The sequence below is a fragment of the Myotis lucifugus genome, unplaced genomic scaffold, assembly GCF_000147115.1.
Source record: "Myotis lucifugus unplaced genomic scaffold, Myoluc2.0 scaffold_743, whole genome shotgun sequence".
Taxonomy (NCBI): Eukaryota; Metazoa; Chordata; class Mammalia; order Chiroptera; family Vespertilionidae; genus Myotis; species Myotis lucifugus.
In genome coordinates, this window is record NW_005871791.1 from 221,270 (window position 1) to 244,686 (window position 23,417).

Here is a 23,417-nt window from a genome sequence, read left to right on the forward strand (position 1 = left end):
AGCATTTGATAATCCTTGATAATCCTCCATATATATATTAGAGGCCCAGTGCAGGAAATTTGTGCGGGGGAGAGGGGGCTGTCCCTCACCCCGGCCTGTGTCCTCTCGCAATCCAGGACCCCTTGGGTAGGGTCCCTAGGCCTGGCCAGGAATCAGGGCCTATTGGGGCTTTCCTTCCCCTGGCTGCCAGCAGCTGGCCCCACCCCCACCACTGCCACTGCTTGCCATCAGTGCAGCGCTGCCTCTCCCCTCCCCAGCCATCGGTTGCCTCCCTCTGTGGGCGACAGGCGTGGAGTGTGATCACATGGCTGGCCTGGGCCTCCCTCTGTGGGGTGATCGATTATGGGGCACCCAGATTGATCGCCTCACAGAGGGAGGTCCTGCCCACCCACCACAGCGCTGCAGGCTAGGTAGCCTGGGCCTCCCTCTGCAGGGAGATCGTGGGGCAATGGCAGGGCTCCTGACCAATCACATCCCACCTGCCTTGGCTGGCCTGGTGCCAGTGCATGTCATAGCGTGGCTGTCTGGACAGTCGTTCTGCTGTTTGGTTGTTTGGTCAATTTGCATATTACACTTTTATTATTATAGATACTAGGAGCCCAGCGTGCGATTCGAAATCACCAGGTGCCACCCACTCCCTCTCCAGCCCTTGAAGCAGCCATGGCTGCTGCTGATCAGGCCCTCCCCCAGCACAGGTGCGTGGAGGCCCCTGCTGCCCCGCCCCCAGTGCTGCGCGCACAACCTCCTCCTGTCCAGTCAACCCGTTATGGTGTCCTGGTTAATTAGCATATTTCTCTAATATATATAGATTGCTTTCAAACTATCCAACATACTTCCTGGGTTTTTCTGGGCTTGTACTGGGTCATCCCCCGAATCAGTCCCTTTTGTGGACCTTCCAGGGTTCCATGCCCTCATCCAATCTGACTCTTTTCCCAGTCTTGGTACCTCCCCTCTATGGTTGCCATCTAGACTCCTACTGCACACGCCTCATGGTAGAAGGACCTCCTCTGTGCCATCTTGGCTTCTACTGTGCATGTGCCTAGTAAAGGAGTTTGCTCCTGCTCCCCTGGCTAATCCAGGTACCTGGCCACTTGTTCCCTGGGGAGATGCTTTCTGCATCCTTTGGGGATTAAGTCCCAGGGTGGAAGATGTGGTGGTCCCCGGGGGAGCCCATGAATGCTATAACTTCCTAGTGAACAGGCCTCATATCCAGTTCAGCTCCCTAGTTTATAGGCTTAACGTTTGATTCCCTTTGTTCCCTTCCTTTATTAACACTAACTAGCTACCGATGCTAACAGTTTACTAGGGAAAGTGTTTCATATATTGAACATATGTTGATACATTTTCTAATTACTCTGTGCATACTTATATGTGCAAAAACAGAATACTATTTTATTTGTATTATCATTTTTCTCTAACATGAGTATTTTTAAATTTAATTAGAAATTCATCAATAGTTTACCCCCCAGTGTAATTCTTTCCTACAAATGAAGGATTGCTGGCTAGGTTACCAGGATTTGTTAGTTTCAATATGCAACTGAGGGACGCAAAAACCACAAGAAGGCCCTGGCTGTGGTTGATTAGAGCGTCAGCCCACGCATGGAAGGGTCATGGGTTCAATTCCCAGTTAAGGGCATGTACCTGGGTTGCAGTTTCAATCCCTGGCCCTGGTCAGGGAGCCTGCAGGAGGCAACCAATCAATGTGTCAACACACTGCTGTTTCTCTCTCTCTCCCCCCGCCCCCCCTTTCCTCCCACTCTCTCTAAAAAAGCAATGGGAAAAAAAACCCTGCTAGGAAGAGGGCAATTTCATATGTAGTTCCAGGATGTTTATGGCTCAGCCTTGAGCCCAGTTCAGCAGCCCATTTGCAACTTAATAGCAGCTCTGAGAACCCAGACACAGGTCTTGCAGAGGCCCCACTTCCCTAAGAGCCTCCTAACTCTGTGTTAGTGACTCTTAGCAATGCTTCCTCCATTTTATTTTTTCCATTATCAGACCATTTGTGTTTCCTAACTTCATCACTCAACTGATTTTCATTTTAAGAACCTCCTGAAACCCAGACACCGTGTAGGTTTCATTGTCAGCAACCTGCTCATGTCCTCTGCTTGTTATTCTGTCAGTGTCCAATCCCTCATCCATTTTAAATATATATTTTTAAAATGTTATTTTTAAAAAGTTAATGTAAAAAGTTCAAAGTTAATAAGAAGAATTAAGTAGTGTAAAAGATGTCAACCAATGGCTGACAGTTGTTGGTGCCAATTCAAGGCCAACTGGAATCCCCAGTTGTGGGTGTGGTGAAAGGAAACAGATCAGTTGTGATACCACATGGCTGTGAGGCGTCGGTCCAGACCCCTCTCTAGCTGGACAGCTCTGCTCTGCTCCAGGTTGTTCACTTTGCACCGCACTGGTCTGTTCTGCTCTGCTCTGGTGAGAGATCTTCAGTGTTTCAGTTCAGCCAGGGAGACACAGCCTTCTGTTTTGGTGGAAAGGAAAAGTTTGTTCTCTGACCCAGAGGGGAAGTTGGTTTATATGGACAGAATTCCTCATCCCTGGTCTCTGATTGGTCCATCCTCATGCAAATGAGGATTCCAAATCCTCACAGTTTGATTGGTCAGAATAGAGCTGTTTTGATTAGCTGGAACTGTGCAGCTCTGATTGGATGGGGAAAGTCTTAGTCCTATTGGTTGAAATAGGATTCCAGGAATTCCTTTATAAGGGCAGGCTTAGATGGCAGAAACATAGTGAAGGCAGGCATTCCAATACCTCCATGAAGTACAGTTTATGTGAGAGGCCCCTGGGCAGAAATGGCTGCTAGGCTGTTTTTAAAAATTTGAGCCCAACCCTAGCCGGTTTGGCTCAGTGGATAGAGCATTGGCCTGCAGACTGAAGGGTCCCAGGTTTGATTCCAGCCAAGGGCACATGCCTGGGTTGTGGGCTCGATCCCCAGTAGGGGGAGTGCAGGAGGCAGCCGATCAATGATTCTCTCTCATCATTAATGTTTCTCTCTCTCTTTCCCTCTCCCTTCCTCTCTGAAATCAATAAAGAAATATATTTTTTGCCGAAACCGGTTTGGCTCAGTGGATGGAGCGTCGGCCTGTGGACTGGGGGGTCCCGGGTTCGATTCCGGTCAAGGGCGTGTGCCTGGGTTGCGGGCGCATCCCCAGTGGGGGATGTGCAGGGGGCAGCTGGTCGATGTTTCTCTCTCATCGATGTTTCTGGCTCTCTGTCTCTCTCCCTTCCTCTCTGTAAAAAAATCAGTGAAATATATTTAAAAAAAAGAAAAAAAAGAAATATATTTTTTTAAAAGATAAATAAATAAAAATAAAAATTTGAGCCCAGTTAACCACCAGGAGCTCTTCTTAGTAGTTGTCTTTTTTCTCAGAGTTCACAAAGAGAACATGTGAAAAGTAATTCTCTCTTCCTTCCTTGACACCACAGGTCCCCAGATCTCTTCCACCTTAAGCAGCCATTATCACTCAAGTTGAGTTTTCTTCCAGAAAATTCTATACTTACATATCCTCCCCCTATTACATAAGTGATAGGATACTCTACATATCATCCAGCACTTTTTCCCCACATAATACATAGTTTATTTCGTGTAATACTTAAGATTAACACTAACAAAAATGCTTATTTTGTGCCACACACTGTTCTATGCACCTTTAGGGTCTTGCCATCTTATTTAATTTGTAGGACAAGCAATACTATCGTGTTATTATAACATAATACCATTGTGTTATTATCTCTATATCAATTGGGGGTAACTGAGGCACAGTGAGGTGAAGTAACTTACTAAAGCCACAGGTTAGTGAATGAAGCTGTTAGAATTTATTTGCAGGCAGTCTGTCCCAGAGCATGGACCATTCCTTATCCTCCATAGTATATTGTCACTCTCGTTTCATTTTAAAAATCCTATCTAATAATAGACAAACATGGTAATTGACCGTACCTTCGCTACACCTCCCATTGGCTAATCAGCATGATATGCAAATTAACCATTAACAAAGATGGCAGCTAATTTGCATACTTCCGGCAGGGCGGGACAGCGCCATCCCACCTGCCCCGCCACCATCCGGGCCTGCTATTTGCCACCCGGGGCAGTGGGGCAGGACAGCACCATCCCGCCTGCCCTGTTGCCATCCGGGCCTGCTATCTGCGACCCGGGGTGGCGGGCGTCCAGTGTGCGACCCGACCTGGGGCGGCCAGGTGGGGCAGCAGCGATCGGCCGGCCCGCCCAGGCATCCCGTGTGCGACCTGACCCGGGGCAGCTGGGCGGGGCAGCGAAGGCTTGAAAGTGGCTCCGGCCGGAGCAAAGGCCTGGGTTCCAGGTGCCGGAGGAAAACTGGTGCTGGCAGCCAGGGGAAGGGAAAGCCTATTGCACGAATCTTTTCGTGCAACAGGCCTCTAGTTATTTTATAATCTGCTTTCTGTCTCTCTGGCTTTGCCTGTTGTGGACATTTCACATCAATGGAATCACACACTGTGTGGCCTTTTGTGTCTGGCTTCTCTCACTGAGCATCATGTTTTCAAGGTCCATCCGTGTTTAGTGAGTGTCAGCGCTTCACTCCTTTTCATGGCTGAATAGTATTCCAGTGCAGGGATGGGCCACACTGTGTTGATCCATTCATATTTTGATGGCCACCTGGGTTGTTCCTAGTTGGGGGAGAAGGGAATGGAGAGTGACTGCCTAATAGGGATGGGTTTCTCTTTGGGGTGATAAATGTCTTGGGACTGGGTAGTAGTGATGTTTGTACAACATTGTGAATATGTTAAATACCACCGAATAGCACACTTTATGGTAAAAACAGTGATTTTTATGTAATGTGAATTTTACCTCAATTAAAAATAAGGGGGCTTTATAGTATTTCATACCATGGCTTTACCATTGATCAAATGTGTCCCAAATTCATGGACATGTGGGTCCTTCTAGCTTTCAGACAATTGCATTAAATATGCGTTCACACATCTTTGTGCCCAGGTGTACCTGTAGATGTATTGCCTTTCAGGTGCCTGTAGAATTTGATTTTCCTCCCTCTAGCCTTGGAGATTGCCCCACGTTTATTCCCGCCCTGGTGGCGGGTCATGGAGTGGCAGCCTCAGACCACTCTTGGGAGCATGACCCACAAGGACAACAGCCCTCCCAGTACCTTACCCTCTGCAAATCTTCTCCCCCAGGTTGCTGACATTCAAGGCCTTTGCCCAGCTCTTCATCTTGGGGTGCTCCTGGGTGCTGGGCATTTTCCAGGTAGGACCCATAGCCAGTGTCATGGCCTACCTGTTCACCATCATCAACAGCCTGCAGGGAGCCTTCATCTTCCTCATTCACTGTCTGCTCAGCCGCCAGGTATGTAGCTGCTGCCCTCCCTGTCCCTGACTTCCCCCTTCCAGGGGACATGCCTGTGGAGCACACTTCCTGCACCTGGAAGTGACTCATCGTCCCATGTCTGTCTCCAACTCCAGGTACGGGAGGCATACTGGAGATGGATCACCAGGAAGGCCAAACCCAGCTCCCAGTCCCAGACCTCAGGGGTCATACTGTCATCCATCGCCTCCACTTCCAAAGCGGTGAGAGACTGGGTGTTTGACGGAGGTTCTGTTGAAGGGCACACCTGCTTCTTAGCAATATGAGACACTGCTGTGTGTTAGTACCTACAGTGAGCTAAGTGTATCCACGTGGATTAGTCCACTGGTGAAGTGTGGGGTTCAGGTGCCAGGCTGCCTAGGTTCAAATCTTAGCTTTGCCTCTTAGTAGTTATGTGACCTAACCAAGAAAAAATCTTGACTCATATAATTATAAAATGAGCTTATGTTAAGAATCTTAATTCTACTCACTAATCCAGTGGTTCTCAACCTGGGGGTTGAACGACCCTTTCACAGGCATCGCCTAAGACCATCGGAAAACACATATATAGTTACATATTGTTTTTGTGATTAATCACTATGCTTTAATTATGTTCAATTTGTAACAATGAAAATACATCTTGCATATCAGATATTTACATTACAATTCATAACAGTAGCAAAATTACAGTTATGAAGTAGCAACTAAAATAATTTTATGGTTGGGGGTCACCCCAACATGAGGAGCTGTATTAAAGAGTAGCAGCATTAGGAAGGTTGAGAATCACTGCATCAGTGAGGGAATCAAACAGATGTTATAACTGGCTCAAAAGAGTAAGTACAAACATGTATATGTATTATGTAATATATGTTATGTATATTTTACATGCATTGTATATAATACCTGTGTATTATATATCATGCAAGCTTTTTACACATTATATATTACACTAGAGGCCTAGTGCCTAGTTTTGTGCACCAGTGGGGTCCCTCAGCCTGGCTTGCACCCTCTAGCAATCTGGGACGCCTAGGGAGATGTTGGACTGCTGGTTTCAGTCTGATCCTCGAAGGCCAGGCGAGGGACCCTACCTGTGCATGTATCTGTGCACCGGGCCTGTAGTATGCATATAAGATCTTTGGTTAATCTCTTCCCACTCTTCCCCTTCCCCCCTTCTCTCTGAGATTCATCAGTCTGTTCCATGTTTCCATGCCTGTGCGTTGAGCGTCTGCCCCCTGGTGGTCACTATGCTTCATAGCTACCGGTTGAAAGGTCGCTTAGGCTTTTATATAGAAAGATATGCATTATATAATATATAATGTATACATTATATATGTTGTATACATTACATGTGCATTATGTAATACATATTGTGATATCTATTTTTATATATCACATTTGCATTTTATTTTGAGCCAGTTATAACATCTGTCTGTTTTCCTCATTGATAATTATATATATAAAATATACCATTTAATTATATATAATGAAACTATATGTGCAGTAATAAATATACATAAAATTATAAATAATATGTATCATTTTACATATACTATATGTGTATTCCACATATGTATACATGAATTATAATACATATGTACATAATTTCACAAATACTTAAATGAATGTGCAAATGGAGGTAAAATTGATTTTTCCACAGAATTATTTTGCAATGCTGACAGTTGTTTAAAATATAAAGCAGTATGCCCCGCACTCGCCGCTCCCCACCGCCCCCCCATCCTCCTCCTCCCCATGCTGCCCAGCCGGAGCCCAGCCGTGCAGCCACAGCTGTGGGCACTATGGGCTCCTGAAAGTGCACCTTTTAAAAGCAAAATGATTTATGCTAGCTCTAACGGTGCCATTAAGAAGAAATTTACAGGTATTAAACATGACTGGCAAGTAAATGGCTTGGATGACATAAAGGACCGTTCAACGCTGTAGCAGCCAGAGGGCACTTGTGCCAGGTCTCCTCCTTTCTCTGCCGACAGCACGCCATGGCTCCCACCTTTCTCAGAGTAAAAGCCAAAGTCCTCCGGGTGGCCCACAAAGCCCTTTCCGCTCTGACTCTTTTTCTCCTCGACTTCACTCTGCTCAGGATTCTTCAAACACGCCAGGCTTGCTTCCTCCTTAGGAACTTGGAATTGGAAGCTCGCTGTCTTAAATGTTCCTTGTCCTGCTACCCACATGACCAACTCCCCCACTTCCCTCACCGCCTTCAAATCTTTATTTCAGTCATTTCTTATCAGCGGAGTTCCTCTGACAACTCTATTTAGAACTTCCTCCTCTTCTTCTACCCTGGTGTTCATGTCTTCCCTGCCCCTTTACCCTGACTTTTTTTGCATGGCACCCTACTTTCCAACATACTGTAGCTCCTTATTTATTTTACTATTCATGGTCTTCCATCCTCCACTAGAATGTTTTATTTTTTCCACTGATATATTACAAGCACGCAAAATAAGATCCAGTGGTTTAATTAAATAGGGAATTGTTTTTCTTGCAAGAATGCAAGCCCAGAGTTAGGGGTTGCTGGTATTGGTTCTATTGCTTGGTAGTATTATAAAGGATTTAGACCCTCCCTAAATTGCCATTCCACTATCGACATGTTGGGTTTCCATCAAATTATTTTCATGGTTGCAAGATGACTGCCATAGCTCCAGCCACCATGACCATGGTCAAGGCAGGAAGAAGAGGGATGGGCAGAAGCCACAGTCCCCTTTCAGTCCTCTCCCAGTTTAACAGGATGCAAAAGGTTTCCCAGGAACCCCCAGCGGATTTCCAATTCACGTAAATGATCAGAACTGCATCACGTGACCACTCATAGTTATAAAGGCATTTGATAAATCAAGTATTTGGCTTTCTAGCTGAGAGAATGGGAGTTATCATTGGTGAAGAGTTTGAGAATAGCTCTTGAGTTTGCCAATGAGGCCTGCCACGCTAGATATAATCACTGTTAACATTTTAATGCTTATCCTTCTAATATTTGTTGCTGTATTATCTCTATATTTAGAAGCCCTATGCCCCTTATAGATATGACCCCTGGACTTATATTTGTACTAATTCTGCTGCTGATTCTGATTTCTCTTCACAGGCTTAAAGCCTTTTCTTGCTTTTCCAATACGGTATGGAGCAACATTGGAGAAAAGCAAGTGTCTACAGGAGCCTGTTCCGAAATCTTCTCTTCCCGGCTTAATGCAGAAACACAAGATCACACCAGCCCAAGAATATCCTGGGCAACGCAGAGCATAGATGGGTGGGCAGTCTCCCCATCGTTTTGTGTTCTGGTGGGAAATGAGAGTTTCCATTCCAGATGACAATTTCACCGTCTGTGTCCTGCAAATCTTTGCCTTTCCAGAGTTTTGTGAAAATAACAGATCTCAGTGCAATGGCGTGAGCAAGATAATCTGGCTGCCATTTTGGTTTTTTCTTATGTTCATTGTTGTGTGGCTCCAACCGTACCCCTCTAGCACCTACCACGTGCCTGACACAGCACAATGCTCAGTAAAGGATTTGCCACGTGACTGGCTTACCCTTTGACAAACACTATTCCTACTTTCAAAGAAATGGTCAGTAAAACTGTAATGACAGTCCCAGGGGGGCAAACAAAGCACATAGACATATAGGCTACTTTGACAGAAACACTCGAGAGTTATGTAGGTAAGTAGGAGTGGTTGGTGGAGCAGGACTCTACCATCTCGTGAAGGGTTGAAACTTGATGACAACAGCCTTTGGAAAGTGTTTTGGTTTCCTGGGACCTTTTAGGGAACCACCATTTCCCTTCCTTCCAGGAACTTTTTTCTGAGTTGGCCAGGATTTACGCTGCTCACAAAGGTATCACTGTCCCACCTTGATTCCCCATAAAGCCTGAAGTATCAGGGAGAGAAGGAGAGGAAAATTTTAACTGTAGAAATCCTCCCTTCAGTGGCCTCTCCAGTACCTCCCTACTCCAAGGGTGGTCCATGGGTCAGCATCACCTCATTAGAAATGCAGGATCTCAGACCCCACCCCAGATCTGCACAACCAGAACTTGAATTTTACCGAGATCTCCAGGGAATGTGTGCTGTATCCCTGAATGAATATTCTAGAGTATGCTAGAATATTCTTCGGCTTGCCATGATTTTAGCCAGAAAGGAAACATCTTGAGTTTAGAACTTCTACCTGCCACTCCCTCTTCATAGGACACCTTTCCTGAAAATTTGACAAATTTCTGCCCTCACTTTGAGTCTCAGCTTAGTCATCACTTCCACCAGGAAGCATGCGCTGAATCTGAAGTAGGATTAGATGTCACCTCTGTGTGTCCCCTAAGGCTCCCTGCTTTTGAGCCCTGTATTAGAATTTTTCTTTTTCTAGGGTGTTTCCAACATAGATCCATGAGTCCAGAGGATTATATTTAGTAGAGTCTCCATAAACATAGGATGAATAAATGATTGCTCTCCATTTTGAAGACAAGGAACCTGAGACTCTGAGAGGTTAAGTAACTTCCTCAGCATCACACAGCCACAGGTGGCTGAGCTGGGTTTCGAGCTCTTGACCATGGAGTTCTTCTTCCCAACCCCTTGTCCCTCTCCTCTTCCTTTGGTCCTATAAATTCTTAGTTTGGGGATGCAGAGAAAGATTAAATATTTACTTTGAGTCGCCTTACTATTTAGGATTGAATTAGTTCAGTAATGATCATGTATAAGACAATCTGATCATGAAACTTGATGGAGGCTCAGTCTTTGTTATTTGTGGCACTGACAGCTTGAGAGGGGAGCTGAGACATCTGATCATTTATGATAGGTTGGCCTTTAATGCTTGGCTTGTCCCGAGTGTTCAGTGCAGAGGGGATAGCAGTAAGGGATATTGAAGCAAGAAATGGCATGGTTTCTCAACCATAGCCAACTGTGGTAGGGTGAGTGCGTCAGTGGCCTCAAGGATGGTCTCCATCTCTCCCTACCCTTTTCCCTGTAACTGTAACCACTCCCTGCTCTGACTCTGGCTTGGCCTTGAAACGTGCTTGGGGCGATGCACTTTTAGCAAACAGGAGTCCAAGAGAGGTTTCAACACTGGATGTGCATTCCTCCTTGCCCTTTACATGGCTGGCCTTGCTTGCTTTTGCACTCCTGCCTCCATGAGAGTGCGCCCAGGCTAACCTGCTGGAGGCATGTGAAAAACAACTGGAGGATCCATCAATAAAGATTTTAAAAAACAACAACACAAAAACAAGTGGAGGAGGGCTCAGTCATCCCATTATGGCAGCTGAGACTGTCCTTACCCAGCCACCCAGCCGGCTTGTAGCTGACTAGTCTCAGGAGTGAGCCCGGCCCGAATCAGCACCTGCCCACCCATGGACTCAGGACCAACAATCAAGTATCAAGGTTTTAAGGCAGAGTTTCGGGAGTGGTTTGCTATTAAGCATTTCTGTGGCAATTGCTAACTGATGACAACCAACGGGCTGTCAACATTTTGCATTTGATTGCAGCGATTTGAGTACAAAGAAGGGTTTGAGTCTTCATTTCCTCTTAGCTATCAGGATGTGTAAATCTGTATGCTTGAACGAAGTTCTTTCTGACAGGAGCCTCGCACAAAGCTTTGTCTCTACCCGTGTTACATGTTGCTCTAATACAGTTGCCCTCAGGAACCCTGTATTTCCTATGTAATTGAATAAAGCTGTGACCTCCACTGTAGGAATTTTTCTTATTATAACATCAAGCTACACTTGGTGAGTTCCCTTCCCCTGTGGTCTCACTTGCCTCCACTAGAGGGAGAAGAGACTCAGAATAAAAACTGCATGGTTCTCAAATTCCATAAATATGAAATAGCTTTGCCCTCCTGTAATGCAAATAATTTACAGTGTCCAAAAAATAGCGACCCATTGTCTCAAGTGATATTTTTTGAGGCACACCTACAATGTGCCTCTCCCCCCTGAACAGCAAAATAGTTAAAAAAAAATTGAAAAACTGAAAAGGATATTAGATATAAAACATTATTCAAAATTTAAATTTTTGTATTTATCCCTCAAGCCAGAATTTATTAAAATTTGACTTCTTGGTTTGGTTGGAAGCAACTCATCAATAATATTTTCAAAATCAAGTTCCAGAAAAATATTAACCATTAAAAATATACTTGCCTGGCTGGTGTGTCTCAGTGGTTGAGCATCTACCTATGAACCAGAAGGGTCACAGTTCGATTCCTGGTCAGGGCACATGCCCAGGTTGTGACCTTGGCAATCCTTGCTTATAATCCTTGATTATAGCCCTAGCTGGTTTGGCTCAGTGGATAGAGTGTCGGCCTGTGAACTGAAGGGTCCCGGGTTCAATTCCAGTCAAGGGAACATGCCCAGATTGCTGGCTTGATCCCCAGTAGGGGGTGTGCAGGAGGCAGCCAATCAATGATTCTCATCATTGATGTTTCTATCTCCCTCTCCCTTTCTGAAATCAAATTAAAAATAAATTTAAAAAAATACACAACACACACAAAAACACTGATTATAGTAATAACCTTGTAGTCACATATGTCCATAAGTAGAGGGAAAATCATGACATAGCAGAGCCAGATGTCTCACGCCCACATAGGAAATTGCCCTGCAGGTGACCTACAATAGGCACGCCTATGTTATTTTGAAAGCTTTATTTTTCCCACTTGTCCTACGGAGACCATCTTTAACTCATCAAACCTTTGGAACTTCGTTGTTCCCCTGATGGTTGCATGGTAATCTATGGTTCACATGTCATAATGTATTTAACATGAGTTTGCATCATTTCCAACTTTTCAGTGTTATAAACAATACTGTAACGAACATCTTCGAGGTACATTTTAAACATTCTATTTAGATGCTTCTGAAGTTACTAGCAGTTATTCGTGGGAGGAAGCTTACATGTCTCGATATCTGGTTAGAGAAAAACAACTGCACAAATTGGCCAACTGTCAAAAAGCAAAGTATGAGAAATACAGTAATTTGGAGATAACTTAAAATCTACTCATGGAAAAGCTTTCCGTTGTGGGTTCTAAGTCATCTGGTTGCCTCCTGTCTTCAAATTTCTGTTCCATTGTACCTAAAGTTATCAACCTTTTATTTGTAATACTCAGCTGGGCAATCAGATGTTCATGTTCTGTCCCCAGCTTTCCCACGAGTTCCTTGACTGAGTTATCTCGGTATGCCCATAACCACGCAGAAGATCAGGTTCACTGATTAACTCAATAATATTTGTTAAATGAACGTGTCAAGGAAAGAGAGTCAGAACAGGGCACTGTTTGAAGGATGACTCTCGGTTTTACAAAGACAGCCATTGTTGCTTAAAGACAGGCATGTGTTCTGAGAACTGTATCGTTAGGTGATGTTGTCATTGTATAAACATCACAGAGTGCACTTACACCGACCTAGCTGGTCTGTGACCACCATTGAACCTGTGGTTCATTGTTGACCAAAATATCATTATTATGTAGCCTATGGCTGATATGTCTTGTTTCTGCGGTTACCCAAATACTCTTGTTTAAGTTCCCACTAACAGCACTCTAGTAATTTCATTACAAACACCATTTCTAAAATGACAACAGGCAACTCAGGTCAGGTTCCTTGAAAGACAAGGATTTTGTTACCTATGACTCACGGAAGGAGTGCGCTGAGAAGAGAGAGAGTGATGAAAGCAGAAAGGGGTCGGAGAGGATCTGGGTTCTTCCTGATCCCCCGGTGAGCTCTGGAGCATGAATAGCTTCTCAGCACAGTCCCGTTTTGAGGCAAGGAAACCGGCCTTTTCAATCCTCCTGTCAGTCAGTCATTGGCTGTGTGATGCCCTCATGGTGGGGAGGTGTTAACAGCTCCCATTCAGCTGAAATCAATTTTCTCTACAAGGGAGAGCTGGCTCTATTAGGGAATTAAGGATGGACATCAAAAATACTGACTACGGTCCTGGCCAGTGTGACTAAGTGGTTACAGCATCTGCCCATACACCAAAGGGTCTCAGGTTTGATTACCAGTCAAGAATATATACCTGGGTTGCAGGCTCAATCCCTGCCCTAGTCAGGTTGTGTACAGGAGGCAACCAAATGATGTGTCTCTCTCATACCCATGTTTCTCTCTCTCTCTCTCTCTTCCTTCTTCCCCTTCTTCCCTCTCTTCCACTCTTCTCTAAAAATCAATGGAAAAAATATCCTCAGGTGAGGATTAACAAGAACAACAACAAAATACTGTGGCCCAACTGATGTGTCTCAGTGGTTGAGCTTCAACCCATTAACCAAGAGGTGGCCTATTCGATTCCCTGTCAGATCACATGCCTGGATTGCAGGGTCTATCCCCAGTAGTGGATGTGCAGGAGGCAGCTGATTGATGATGTTTCTCTCATCACTGATGTTTCTATCTATTCCTCTCCCTTCCTCTCTCTCTAAAAATCAATAAAAACATCAAAAAATACTGACTTCGTTGCACCATCCCCACAACTATGAAAAATGAAAAAAAGTCTTATTGATCACTTAAATACTTGTTTGATGTTTATTGTAATGAGACTTTGAACTGCATTAAAAAATGTTTCCAATGATGCTGCAAATGTCTTAGACATTCGGGGAAAGCCGTCCTCTTACTAAAAGATCTTAGAGTTTGTATCCACTTAGCTTTATTGAACCTAGAATGCAATGGCTTTTATTTTTGCAAATATTCCATTGATAAAGTGCTTTCATCTGTAAAAAAAAAATTAAAAAGGGTCCGGAGATATTTCTAATGCTGATCTTGGGAGGAACATGCCTTCTCTTTTGAAATTTTATAATGTACGACACCTAATAGTACTTGCCATTTCACCTTTGAATAATACATCACTTCATAACCAATATTTGGTATATACCCATCTGTGCCCTTACTTCATGAATAATTCCCAATGTTAATAAAATTATCCATTCCATGAGTAATTTGAAACTCTCAAGCTGCAACTGTCTGTGCTGCTAATACGGACTGGCTCAGTTTACTCAGCGAGCTTTTTTTTTTTTTAATATATTTTATTGATTTTCTACAGAGAGGAAAGGAGAGAGATAGAGAGTCAGAAACATTGATGAGAGAGAAACATCGATCAGCTGCCTCCTGCACATCTCCCACCGGGGATGTGCTCGCAACCCAGGTACATGCCCTTGACCAGAATCAAACCTGGGACCTTTCAGTCCGCAGGCCGACGCTCTATCCACTGAGCCAAACCAGTTTCGGTCTCAGCGAGCTTTTTGACCACAGGATCTCAGAATGTATTCTTTCCTCTTCCTTATTTCTCAGAAATATCTCATTTCAGGAGTTTGTGGGTGTTGCTGGGTTACTATCTGGTCTCTGCTCAGGGTCAGTTTCCACCACCTTCTTTACATCCTCATCCAAGCCTCTCACATGCCTTCTCCTCAGCTATCTGCCCAGCTCAGCACAGCAATCTCCATCCATGGCCATGTCAAGTCCACTGAATGCTGAGATTCATCCTGACAGGTTCACACCCTAGCGTGGGGCTGTCACCATCTCCTAGGCTTCCGAGCTGTTGTACTTGGGCATAGAGTCACCTCTTACTCATAAACACCACGGCACCATCTCTCATTCTACCCATTCACTTCAGGGGCCTCCAAGTAGCCACTTAGGTCTGCTGGACAGACTGTCCACCCTTCTGTCTTCTCTCTCTTTTCCTTCCAGTGGAATCTTCTCAAAACCTCCATGCATATCTACTCCTACAGGTTTGGGAGGTGATGTAAGGTGTATGCCAATTATTTGCCAAAGTGTTTAATTCTGTCGGGTCCAGCCCAAACACCAGTGACACATAGACCAGAAAATCCAGGAGTCTCAAAGATGCTAAGAAAATGTCACAAAGTCATTTATTTATTTGTCCTACAAATATTTATTCAGTATCAACTCTAGAAACTGCGGCTACGATGCGAGGCAAGTTGAACATTGTCTTTTCTGCCATGGAACTTGCATACTCATGGGTGGGGAGACCCAATAAACAAGTAATGAAGATCTAAGTGGGCTGGAAGTCTTCCGTGGACCCCTCCAAATCCATGCAGATGAGGCCTCGAATGCTGACATCTGATTATAACTATGAACTTTCTTGGACTCTGGTTCCCAGGGCTTTTGGCCCATGGGTAACACCAACTGGATATTAGAAAAAGGGAGGAGGGAAAGGTCTTACTTCCCTCCCTGTGGGTCGCCATGGACTGTCTGTTCTTTGAATGATGACTCCAGCTTCATGACCTGGTGCTCCCAGTCTTAACAATTATAATTTCTTACTCCTTGTCCATTCTGATGTTTCCTCAATAGCATTGCATGTAATTCCTAAACATTTTCAGCCTACCCTGTGATTTTATTCCTACATGAAATGAAAAGAAAATATAGAAAGCTTCTGTTATGAAATTTTGGGAATTAATATGTGCATTTTTTGCATGAATTACAATACATCCTGCCCTTCCCACCATCACCTTGAGTGTTATGATAACTACATGAGCACCACAGAGATAAAACGAAAGCCAATGTTATCTGTATTTTATGGAAAATAATGTCTAGCAAAATCCATGGGTAAAGGGTAGGATTTTGCCCAAATCCAAACAGGTCAACCAAGTTCCTTGTTTAAGCCTGAATGGAATCAGTAGTTTATTTATTATTTCTTTATTTTTTATTAAGAGAAAAGTCACATAACATGAAATTTACCATTTTAACCATGTTAAAGTGTACAATTCAGTGACTTTTAGAATAGTCAAAGTGTGCAGCTTTGTGGAGCCATATTTTATTTATTTTAAATTAAATTTATTGGAGTAACATTGGTTAATAACTGTGTAATTTTCAGGTGTACAAGATGATAATTTGACATCTGTGTACCGTATTGGTTGCTTCCTACCTGAAGTCTAGTCTCTTTCCATTTCCATTGATTTGACCCCTTTACCCACTTCGTTCACCCCCACCCTGTTTCCTGTCTGATAACCATCATTCTGTTGTCTGTATCCATGAGTTTGCTTTTGCTTATTTTGTTTGTTTTACATTCCACATAGGAGTGAAATCATACACTTCTTATCGTTATCAATCTGACTTATTTCACTTAGCATGATATTCTCAAGATCCATCCATGTTGTTGCAAATGGCATTACTTCATCTTTTTATGGCCAAGTAGTATTCCATTGTACATATGTACCACAACTTTATCCATTCATCTTAGGGTGTTTCCATGTCTTGGCTACTGTGAATACTGCTGCAGTGAACATAGGGGTACATATATCTTTAGGAATAAATATTTTTATATTTTGGGGGTAAATAAATACCCAGGAGAGGAATTGCTGGGTGGTGTGGAAGTTCTATTAACTTTTTGAGAGACTTCCATACTGTTTTCCAGAGTGATTACTCTCATTTACATTCAGTGGTTCTGTTTTAAGCCATCTCAGGTACCCAGAACACTTGGCATGAAAGGTTTGTTTGAAACAAAAGTGACCATGTATACTAAGGGCTAGATTCAGTTGATTTCCAGTGAGCCGGCGGGCGAGAAAAGACATTTTGTGAGCTGCTCACCAGGACCTTTCGGCATCAAGTCTAGGTCGCCATTCTGATAGGGGGAAAATACTGGGTTCTGTGATTCTCGTGTCCTGTTCTTACAGGGTGGGACATCTTCGCCGCATTTCTATCCATTCCTCTTGTGAAATACCACTATTTCAAGGCACAGAAAGTTAGTTTGCTGAGAAACAACTGTTAAATGACTGGCAAAGAAGGAAGTGGCATTGATGTTTTGTGCTTGAGTTCCACAGTTTGGTGGAAGATGATATTTCCTTTTTTTTTTTTTCCCAGAAATGTGGCTTCCTCTTTTGTTACAGTTAATAAAACAGGGTTGGCTTCTGGTTAGAATGGGTAGAGCTGGTTATAGTCCTAGGGTGTGTATTGGTTGTCTACTTGGCAAGAAGTAGTGGACCCAGACGAATGGGTTAAATGAAGATACTATTTATATAGGTGTGACCAGATAAAAGGTGTGTGGGGTGTTTCCATACCAGCAAGCAACTCTCCAATACCAGGTAGGTGTCCTATAATTCAACTCAGTTCTGACACCATCTACCTGGAGACAACGTCCACAGGTTAAGGGCGCAGTCCCACAAGACTGCCCTCCGGCCCTGCCATGGCAGACACCAATCTGAAGTCTGGGTTGTCACCTGTGCTTCTGACATACTGACTGTTGACGGGAGGTTCCCATGACTCCCTCCTTGAGTTCCATTAATTTGCTAGAGCAGAACTCAGAAAAACATGTTACTTATTAGGTCACCAGTTTATTAGGAAATGATAGGACCCAGGAACCACCAGGTGGAAGGGATGCAGAGAGCCAGGTATGTGGGGAAGGGTGTAGAGCTTCTATGTCCTCTCCAGGCACCACTCTCTCCCAATCTCCAGGTGCTCAGAACCTAGAAGCTTCCTGAGTCCTGTTCTGTTAGTTTTTATGGAGGCATCATTATACAGGCATGACTGATTACATCATTGGCCATTGGTGAGTGGTTCAATGTCTATCCCTTTGCCCTTCTGGTGAAATGGTGTGTGTGGGGTGGTGGTGGACTGAAAGTTTCCACCCTCTATTCTGTTCTTGGTTGGGTCCCCTGGCAACCGGCCCCCATCCTTAGGTGTTTCCAAAAGGCACCTCAGTAACATAAACTCAGCTGTGGTGGAAAGGGACTTGTTATGAATAACCAGACACCCATTTCACCTTTATGGCTCTGAAGTGATATCCAGAACTGAAGACAAAAACAAATAAGCTAACAAAAGATGCTCCCATTGATCTTATCGCTCAGGAAATTCCAAGGATTTTAGAAGCTCTGTGCCAGACACCGAGCAAGACCAATGATACATTTCTTATGATAAATTACAATTTCACAGCAGGGCTAAAGGGAAGCGACAAAGGATGGTGGGCACCCCGGGAGCAGCAATGGTGGGTGGGGGAACTCTTATCAATCCTTGGCATGAAGGGGCAAAGGGAGGGAGCAGTTATAGAAACCTGGAAAGGGCCTTAGCCTGTGACAGAAGAATCCAGTCACCTGGGAAAGAAATACTCCATCTTTCTCTCTCCTCCAGTTCTCTTCTCTCCTTCCACAGCTACCATTGGTCAACCCCAGCTGAAGACAGAGCACAGGGCGGTCCTGATGATGCAGTCTGGACAGGACAACCTCCCAGTGCAAGCACAGGAGGATGGAGAGCAGTTTCTTTACAATTGCCCAGAGTGACTTGTTACATGCTTGATAAAGTTTGAGAGGTGGCCACACCTCTGTCCCTTAGACTGAGCATTTTCTCCCTTGGTTTGTGAGACCAACTGGAATCCTGTGATGATGACAACCTACTGCTCTACCAAGGGAAGGTGAGGCACCTGAAGCAGGCCTTAGAGAGGAAGGTCATCAACACACTCCCTCGTCTGATAGCTTGTAGTTTTGTCAGTTTTCATTTGTTCATTGGCTCATGGGCCATTTCACTATTTATATGAATCCCTTATTGTGGCTTTGCATCTAAACTCTCCAAGAGAGACATAAGCTGGATGGATTGGTCAGTTGACATCCAATAGAGAGAATGACCTTAAGGTAGACTTCTCAGCTGGGCCACCTCCTAGATCCAATCAGCTGTGATTGGAAGTTGAAGTCATGTGGTACCAGGCCTGACCACATGTGTGCAAAGTACTCCTTCCACTCTACTTTGTCAACTGAAAAATGATATCAATTAGGTGTTTTGTCACCAAAAGGGATTTATTCAGGAAAAAGAAAGGGTGGTAACCAGTGCATGCAGACATGGCAAGCCACGCACATACTCCGGTCTGTGTGCCAAGATGGAGGGGTATATATAGGAGGGAAAATAAAGTTAAGGGGAGGGGAAATTAGAACCATAGAGCTTTATTATAAACATAGAGTTCTTCCTGTAGTGTTCTCTTGGTTACAGTGTGAGAACTTCCATAAGCCCTAGTTCCTTCCATAAATGATCCTGACTAATTATGTTTGCTTCAAGTTCCAGTTAGTGTTTATCAACTTTGTGAAGTATATCAGTTAGCGTTGGCTGTATAACAAATCACCCCCAAATTTCTTTTGCTTAAAACAACAGCTATATTATTTTGTTCATGATTTTAGCGGGGGGTGGGGGGCGTTGGCTGGACATTTCTTCTGATCTAGGCTAGCTTGGCTGGTCTCTGATGGACTCTTTTCTGCATTTTGGGCCAGTTGGTGGGTCAACTGGTGGCTGGATGATCTAGTATGGCCTCACCTCACTCCTACATTTGGTGGTTGGCAGGTTGGCAACCAGAGTGTTGGATTATTGACTAGTGAGACTTGTTTCTCTTCCACATGCTCTCTCCTCCTCCAGAAGGTAGCTTAGGCTCATTCACATAGTGATCTCCAGGTTTCAAGTGCAGCAAAAGAGGGCAAGCCCCAGTTTGCAAACACTTTTCAAATCTGTTTGTTGTTTCTTTGGCCAAAGCCAGCCACGTGACCAAGTTTAGAGTCAGCATGGGAGGACTGCACAGGAAGAAGGGGCATTCTGGCATCTGTTTGGGCTAGTAATCTGTCACATGCAGAATTAGGCTGTGAGCACTTGGGAGGCTCAGAATTTCAGGGACTGTTGGTTTAGGCATTTCAGGTTAACATTCAGATTGTTCGCTTCAGCTCAGCTGACAAGGGAGGCTTAAACCCTCTCTCCATTGCCATGCAAAAGAAACCTTTTGAGCAGTGGTTCTCAACCTTCCTAATGCCGGGACCCTTTAATACAGTTCATCATGTTGTGGTGACCCCCAATTTCATTGTTACAAATTAAACATTATTAAAGCATAGTGATTAATCACAAAAACAGTATGTAATTATATATGTGTTTTCTGATGGTCTTAGGCAACCCCTGTGAAAGGGTCGTTCGACCCCCAAAGGGGTTGTGACCCACAGGTTGAGAACCGCTGCTTTTGAGTATCACTTGCAGCAAATACTTTGAGTCTGACATGGAGGGGCTGAGGACCAGCCCACCTAGAGAGCTATATACAGGTGATAATTTAAATATATATTTTTTGATAATTTAAATATTTTATAAAAAGAAATGGGACACTGAAAAAGGAAGATATTTATGTTAGAGATAATAAGGTGTGAACGAAAGGGGCCACATGCTAACCTGACAAACTCAGGGAAGGCCCGCATGGCAGTTGTGCAAACTCAAAGACCTAAAATAACCACAAAAGATGGTCTGGAAATTAAATATGTAACTACAAACAGGTTATGGTGGGTAGTCATGTCCTAGGCCAGTATTTTCCCTGACAAAGATCAACTTAGATCTTTACTGAACCCATTTGTCTTTTTGCCTCTAAGATAACATATCTGTGAAATGTCTGGGTAACTTGTAACTTCCCTTTTTTCCGGGCCCCTCAGGGAACAACAAATGGCACCAGGACATTCTCTCATTGTTATTGTTATCAATTGTTAATTATGTTAAACTACGCTCTATCCATCTATGTAAAAGAAGCACATGTCCATCATTTCAGTTTTTACCCTATTCTAGAGGTTTCTCCCCCCCCTCCACCCCCCCCCCTCCACCCCCGCTTTGCTTTATCCCATCTCCTTAATCTATCACCAATGGATTTCATGTAACCCACCTACATCCCTTCTTTGATTGCAATGTATAAATACAAATGTAACCCGCCATTATCCAGAGCATTATCTCAATTTGTTGAGGTTCTGCTTCCCGTTATATATCGACAGTTTGGCTCAAATAAACTCACGAAATTCTTTACAGGTTTCAATGGTTTTTTATGTTAACAAAGGCAATGTTTCATAAATGTACTAAAACCAAGATAAGGAGTAAATCGCTGGGTGTGTATTTCGACTTGTCAGAGTAGGGGATATTGGCCATAATTTTTCTGGATCTTACCAAGATTCTTCTAATACTAGTACAAATGAGAAGAAAATTTCAGGACACCATGCTAATGGGACCAGTCGATAATTTTACCATCCAAGTAGGTGAGTGTGATTATGTTGGGTAACCCTATCTCAAAGACCAAGAATATGGGCGTGCCATTTTCCCAAAGTGGTAAACTGAGATGGAATATGACAAAAGGAAACTGGGTAACACGGTAGATACACTGACTCTCTCCAATACTCTGGCCTTCAAGTCTCTCACTAAGAAGTTCACCAACCTAAGGGAACATCCTCGAAGCTGAATCCATTTCCTTGGTGTAGGTGGAAGCTGTCACCATTTTCCATTACCTGGTTTCCCCATTGGACACCATCACCATTTCCAAGTTCATTTCCTGAGGCACTTTATATGGTCCACCCAGGTAATGTACTACAAAATGGTCCCTGCATTATGCAAATTCCCCTGCCAACACCCCAGCCTGCTCCGCCCACAAGGCTCCTTGAGAAACTGGAGATCGAGATAATAAACCATGTACTTCCTTTTTCTCTTAGCTCTGAGAAGCTCCCAGACTGGGTGAGAATCAAGGGATTTTCATCTTGTGGGTAAGTAGAAACCGGCTAAGTGTTTTTTCATAGAAAATATTTCCTGTGTAACCTTGGGTCTAGAAAAATGTTCTGCATTGGAAAAATTTCCAGGAGACTCATTACAGGTCCTGTGGCTTTATTTCCTGAAAGCTGCTTTGGGGGCATCTCTCTCAGGTCCATTTGCCCAATTCCGCTTGGGTGATGAGTGGGCCCGAATTGCTTTAATACGCTCCAAAGAGATTGAGGAGCTTAGAGGGCACTAAATAAGAAAGGTGCAAGACACGGTCTGAAGCAGATGCAGCAGATAACTCATTTGTTATTAAAAATGAGAAAACAAGATCTGAAAGTATGACTTTCCTGGGGTCCCACAGTGAATTACCAAACCTTTTCACACACCACACCCCTCACACCCATAAACACATCAGCACACTCAGTGCCAGGCGCATGGGGAAAGGCTGGTCTATTTTATTTACGGCCAAAGGATCTACAGCAGCGGTTCTCAACCTGTGGGTCGCGACCCCTTTGGCTGTCGAACGACCCTTTCACAGGGATCACCTAAGACCATCCTGCATATCAGATATTTACATTACGATTCATAACAGTAGCAACATTACAGTTATGAAGTAGCAACAAAAATAATTTTATGGTTGGGTCACAACATGAGGAACTGTATTTAAAGGGCCAGAAGGTTGAGAACCACTGATCTACAGGTTGGTGTTTTTTTTTCAGCCAGCTATTGTGACCCCATGGTAGGGTAGGGGGTTATGAAACCAATTTAGTGAGTACCAGCCAGCATTTAGAAGGAAGGAAAGGGCTGTTGTTATAAAATATCAGAGGCTGCATATAGTTGATACCTATTTGCGCAACTTGGCTCAGTTCTCTTTCTTTCTCCCACTATCTGGTGCAAAATGTATTTCTTACACTGGGTCATGGCCAAAGCTCTCCCCAAGTCAGCCTTGACATTTATGGGAAATCAGCCAGACGCAGAAAGACAAAACCCGTGAGACCTCACTGTGAACGGCAGTAGTCACACTCACAGAATCCGAGAGGAGGATGTGGGTGCGGGCCTGGGGAGAGGGAAATACGGGAGGTAACGGTCAAAGGGTATCCAGTTTCAATGATGGAAGACGAATACATTCTGGAGCTCTATACAGCATAGTATGCACAGCTAACACTACTGTGCTGTGTACGGGAAATCTGCTAAGAGGGTGGATCTTACTGCACACACATCACAAAGGGGGCAGGGGGACACACTTTGGGAGGTTGAAACTGGGCAACCAATGAATGGGTCTGAGCTGCCTGTCACTACTTGAGTCAATTAAGCAGAGACAGGGTTGAATCATATTTGAGCGTTTATTCCAATACTGCTGGCAGTATGGGAGAGAGAGCAGCAGGTCATCCATGAAAATCTGCTCTGCACCCCTCCATAAGCCAAATGCTTACTAGTATATGGGGTAGAAGGACAAAGATCCCATGGGGAAGTAGGCAAAAGGTATAAGAATAGGTATGCAAAAGGAATAAGAATGGGTATTACAGGCATGGGGAAGTAGGCAAAGGAATAAAAATGGGTAAATTGGTTATAGATTACAGGCAATATGGGCAGGGGTTGCAAAGGGTGGGTGCAACAAGGTTGTTCATCTTTCCATGGTGACAGGCAGATCTCAGATAGGGAGAATGGACAGCATTC

At 44.0% G+C, this 23,417-nt stretch overlaps 1 protein-coding gene across 1 annotated transcript in view; it reads left to right on the forward strand.

The window, feature by feature from the left end:
* Positions 1-10,996, forward strand: part of ADGRE1 (adhesion G protein-coupled receptor E1) — a gene marked incomplete at its 5' end in the record, with an annotated part of 40,227 nt that extends 29,231 nt beyond the window's left edge. Inside the window, 3 exons of the mRNA XM_023746860.1 lie at positions 5,176-5,344; positions 5,461-5,565; positions 8,427-10,996. Of these exons, the coding sequence (XP_023602628.1) occupies positions 5,176-5,344; positions 5,461-5,565; positions 8,427-8,432 (280 nt within the window). The remainder of the gene's footprint in view (positions 1-5,175; positions 5,345-5,460; positions 5,566-8,426) is intronic.
* Positions 10,997-23,417: the final 12,421 nt, after the last annotated feature.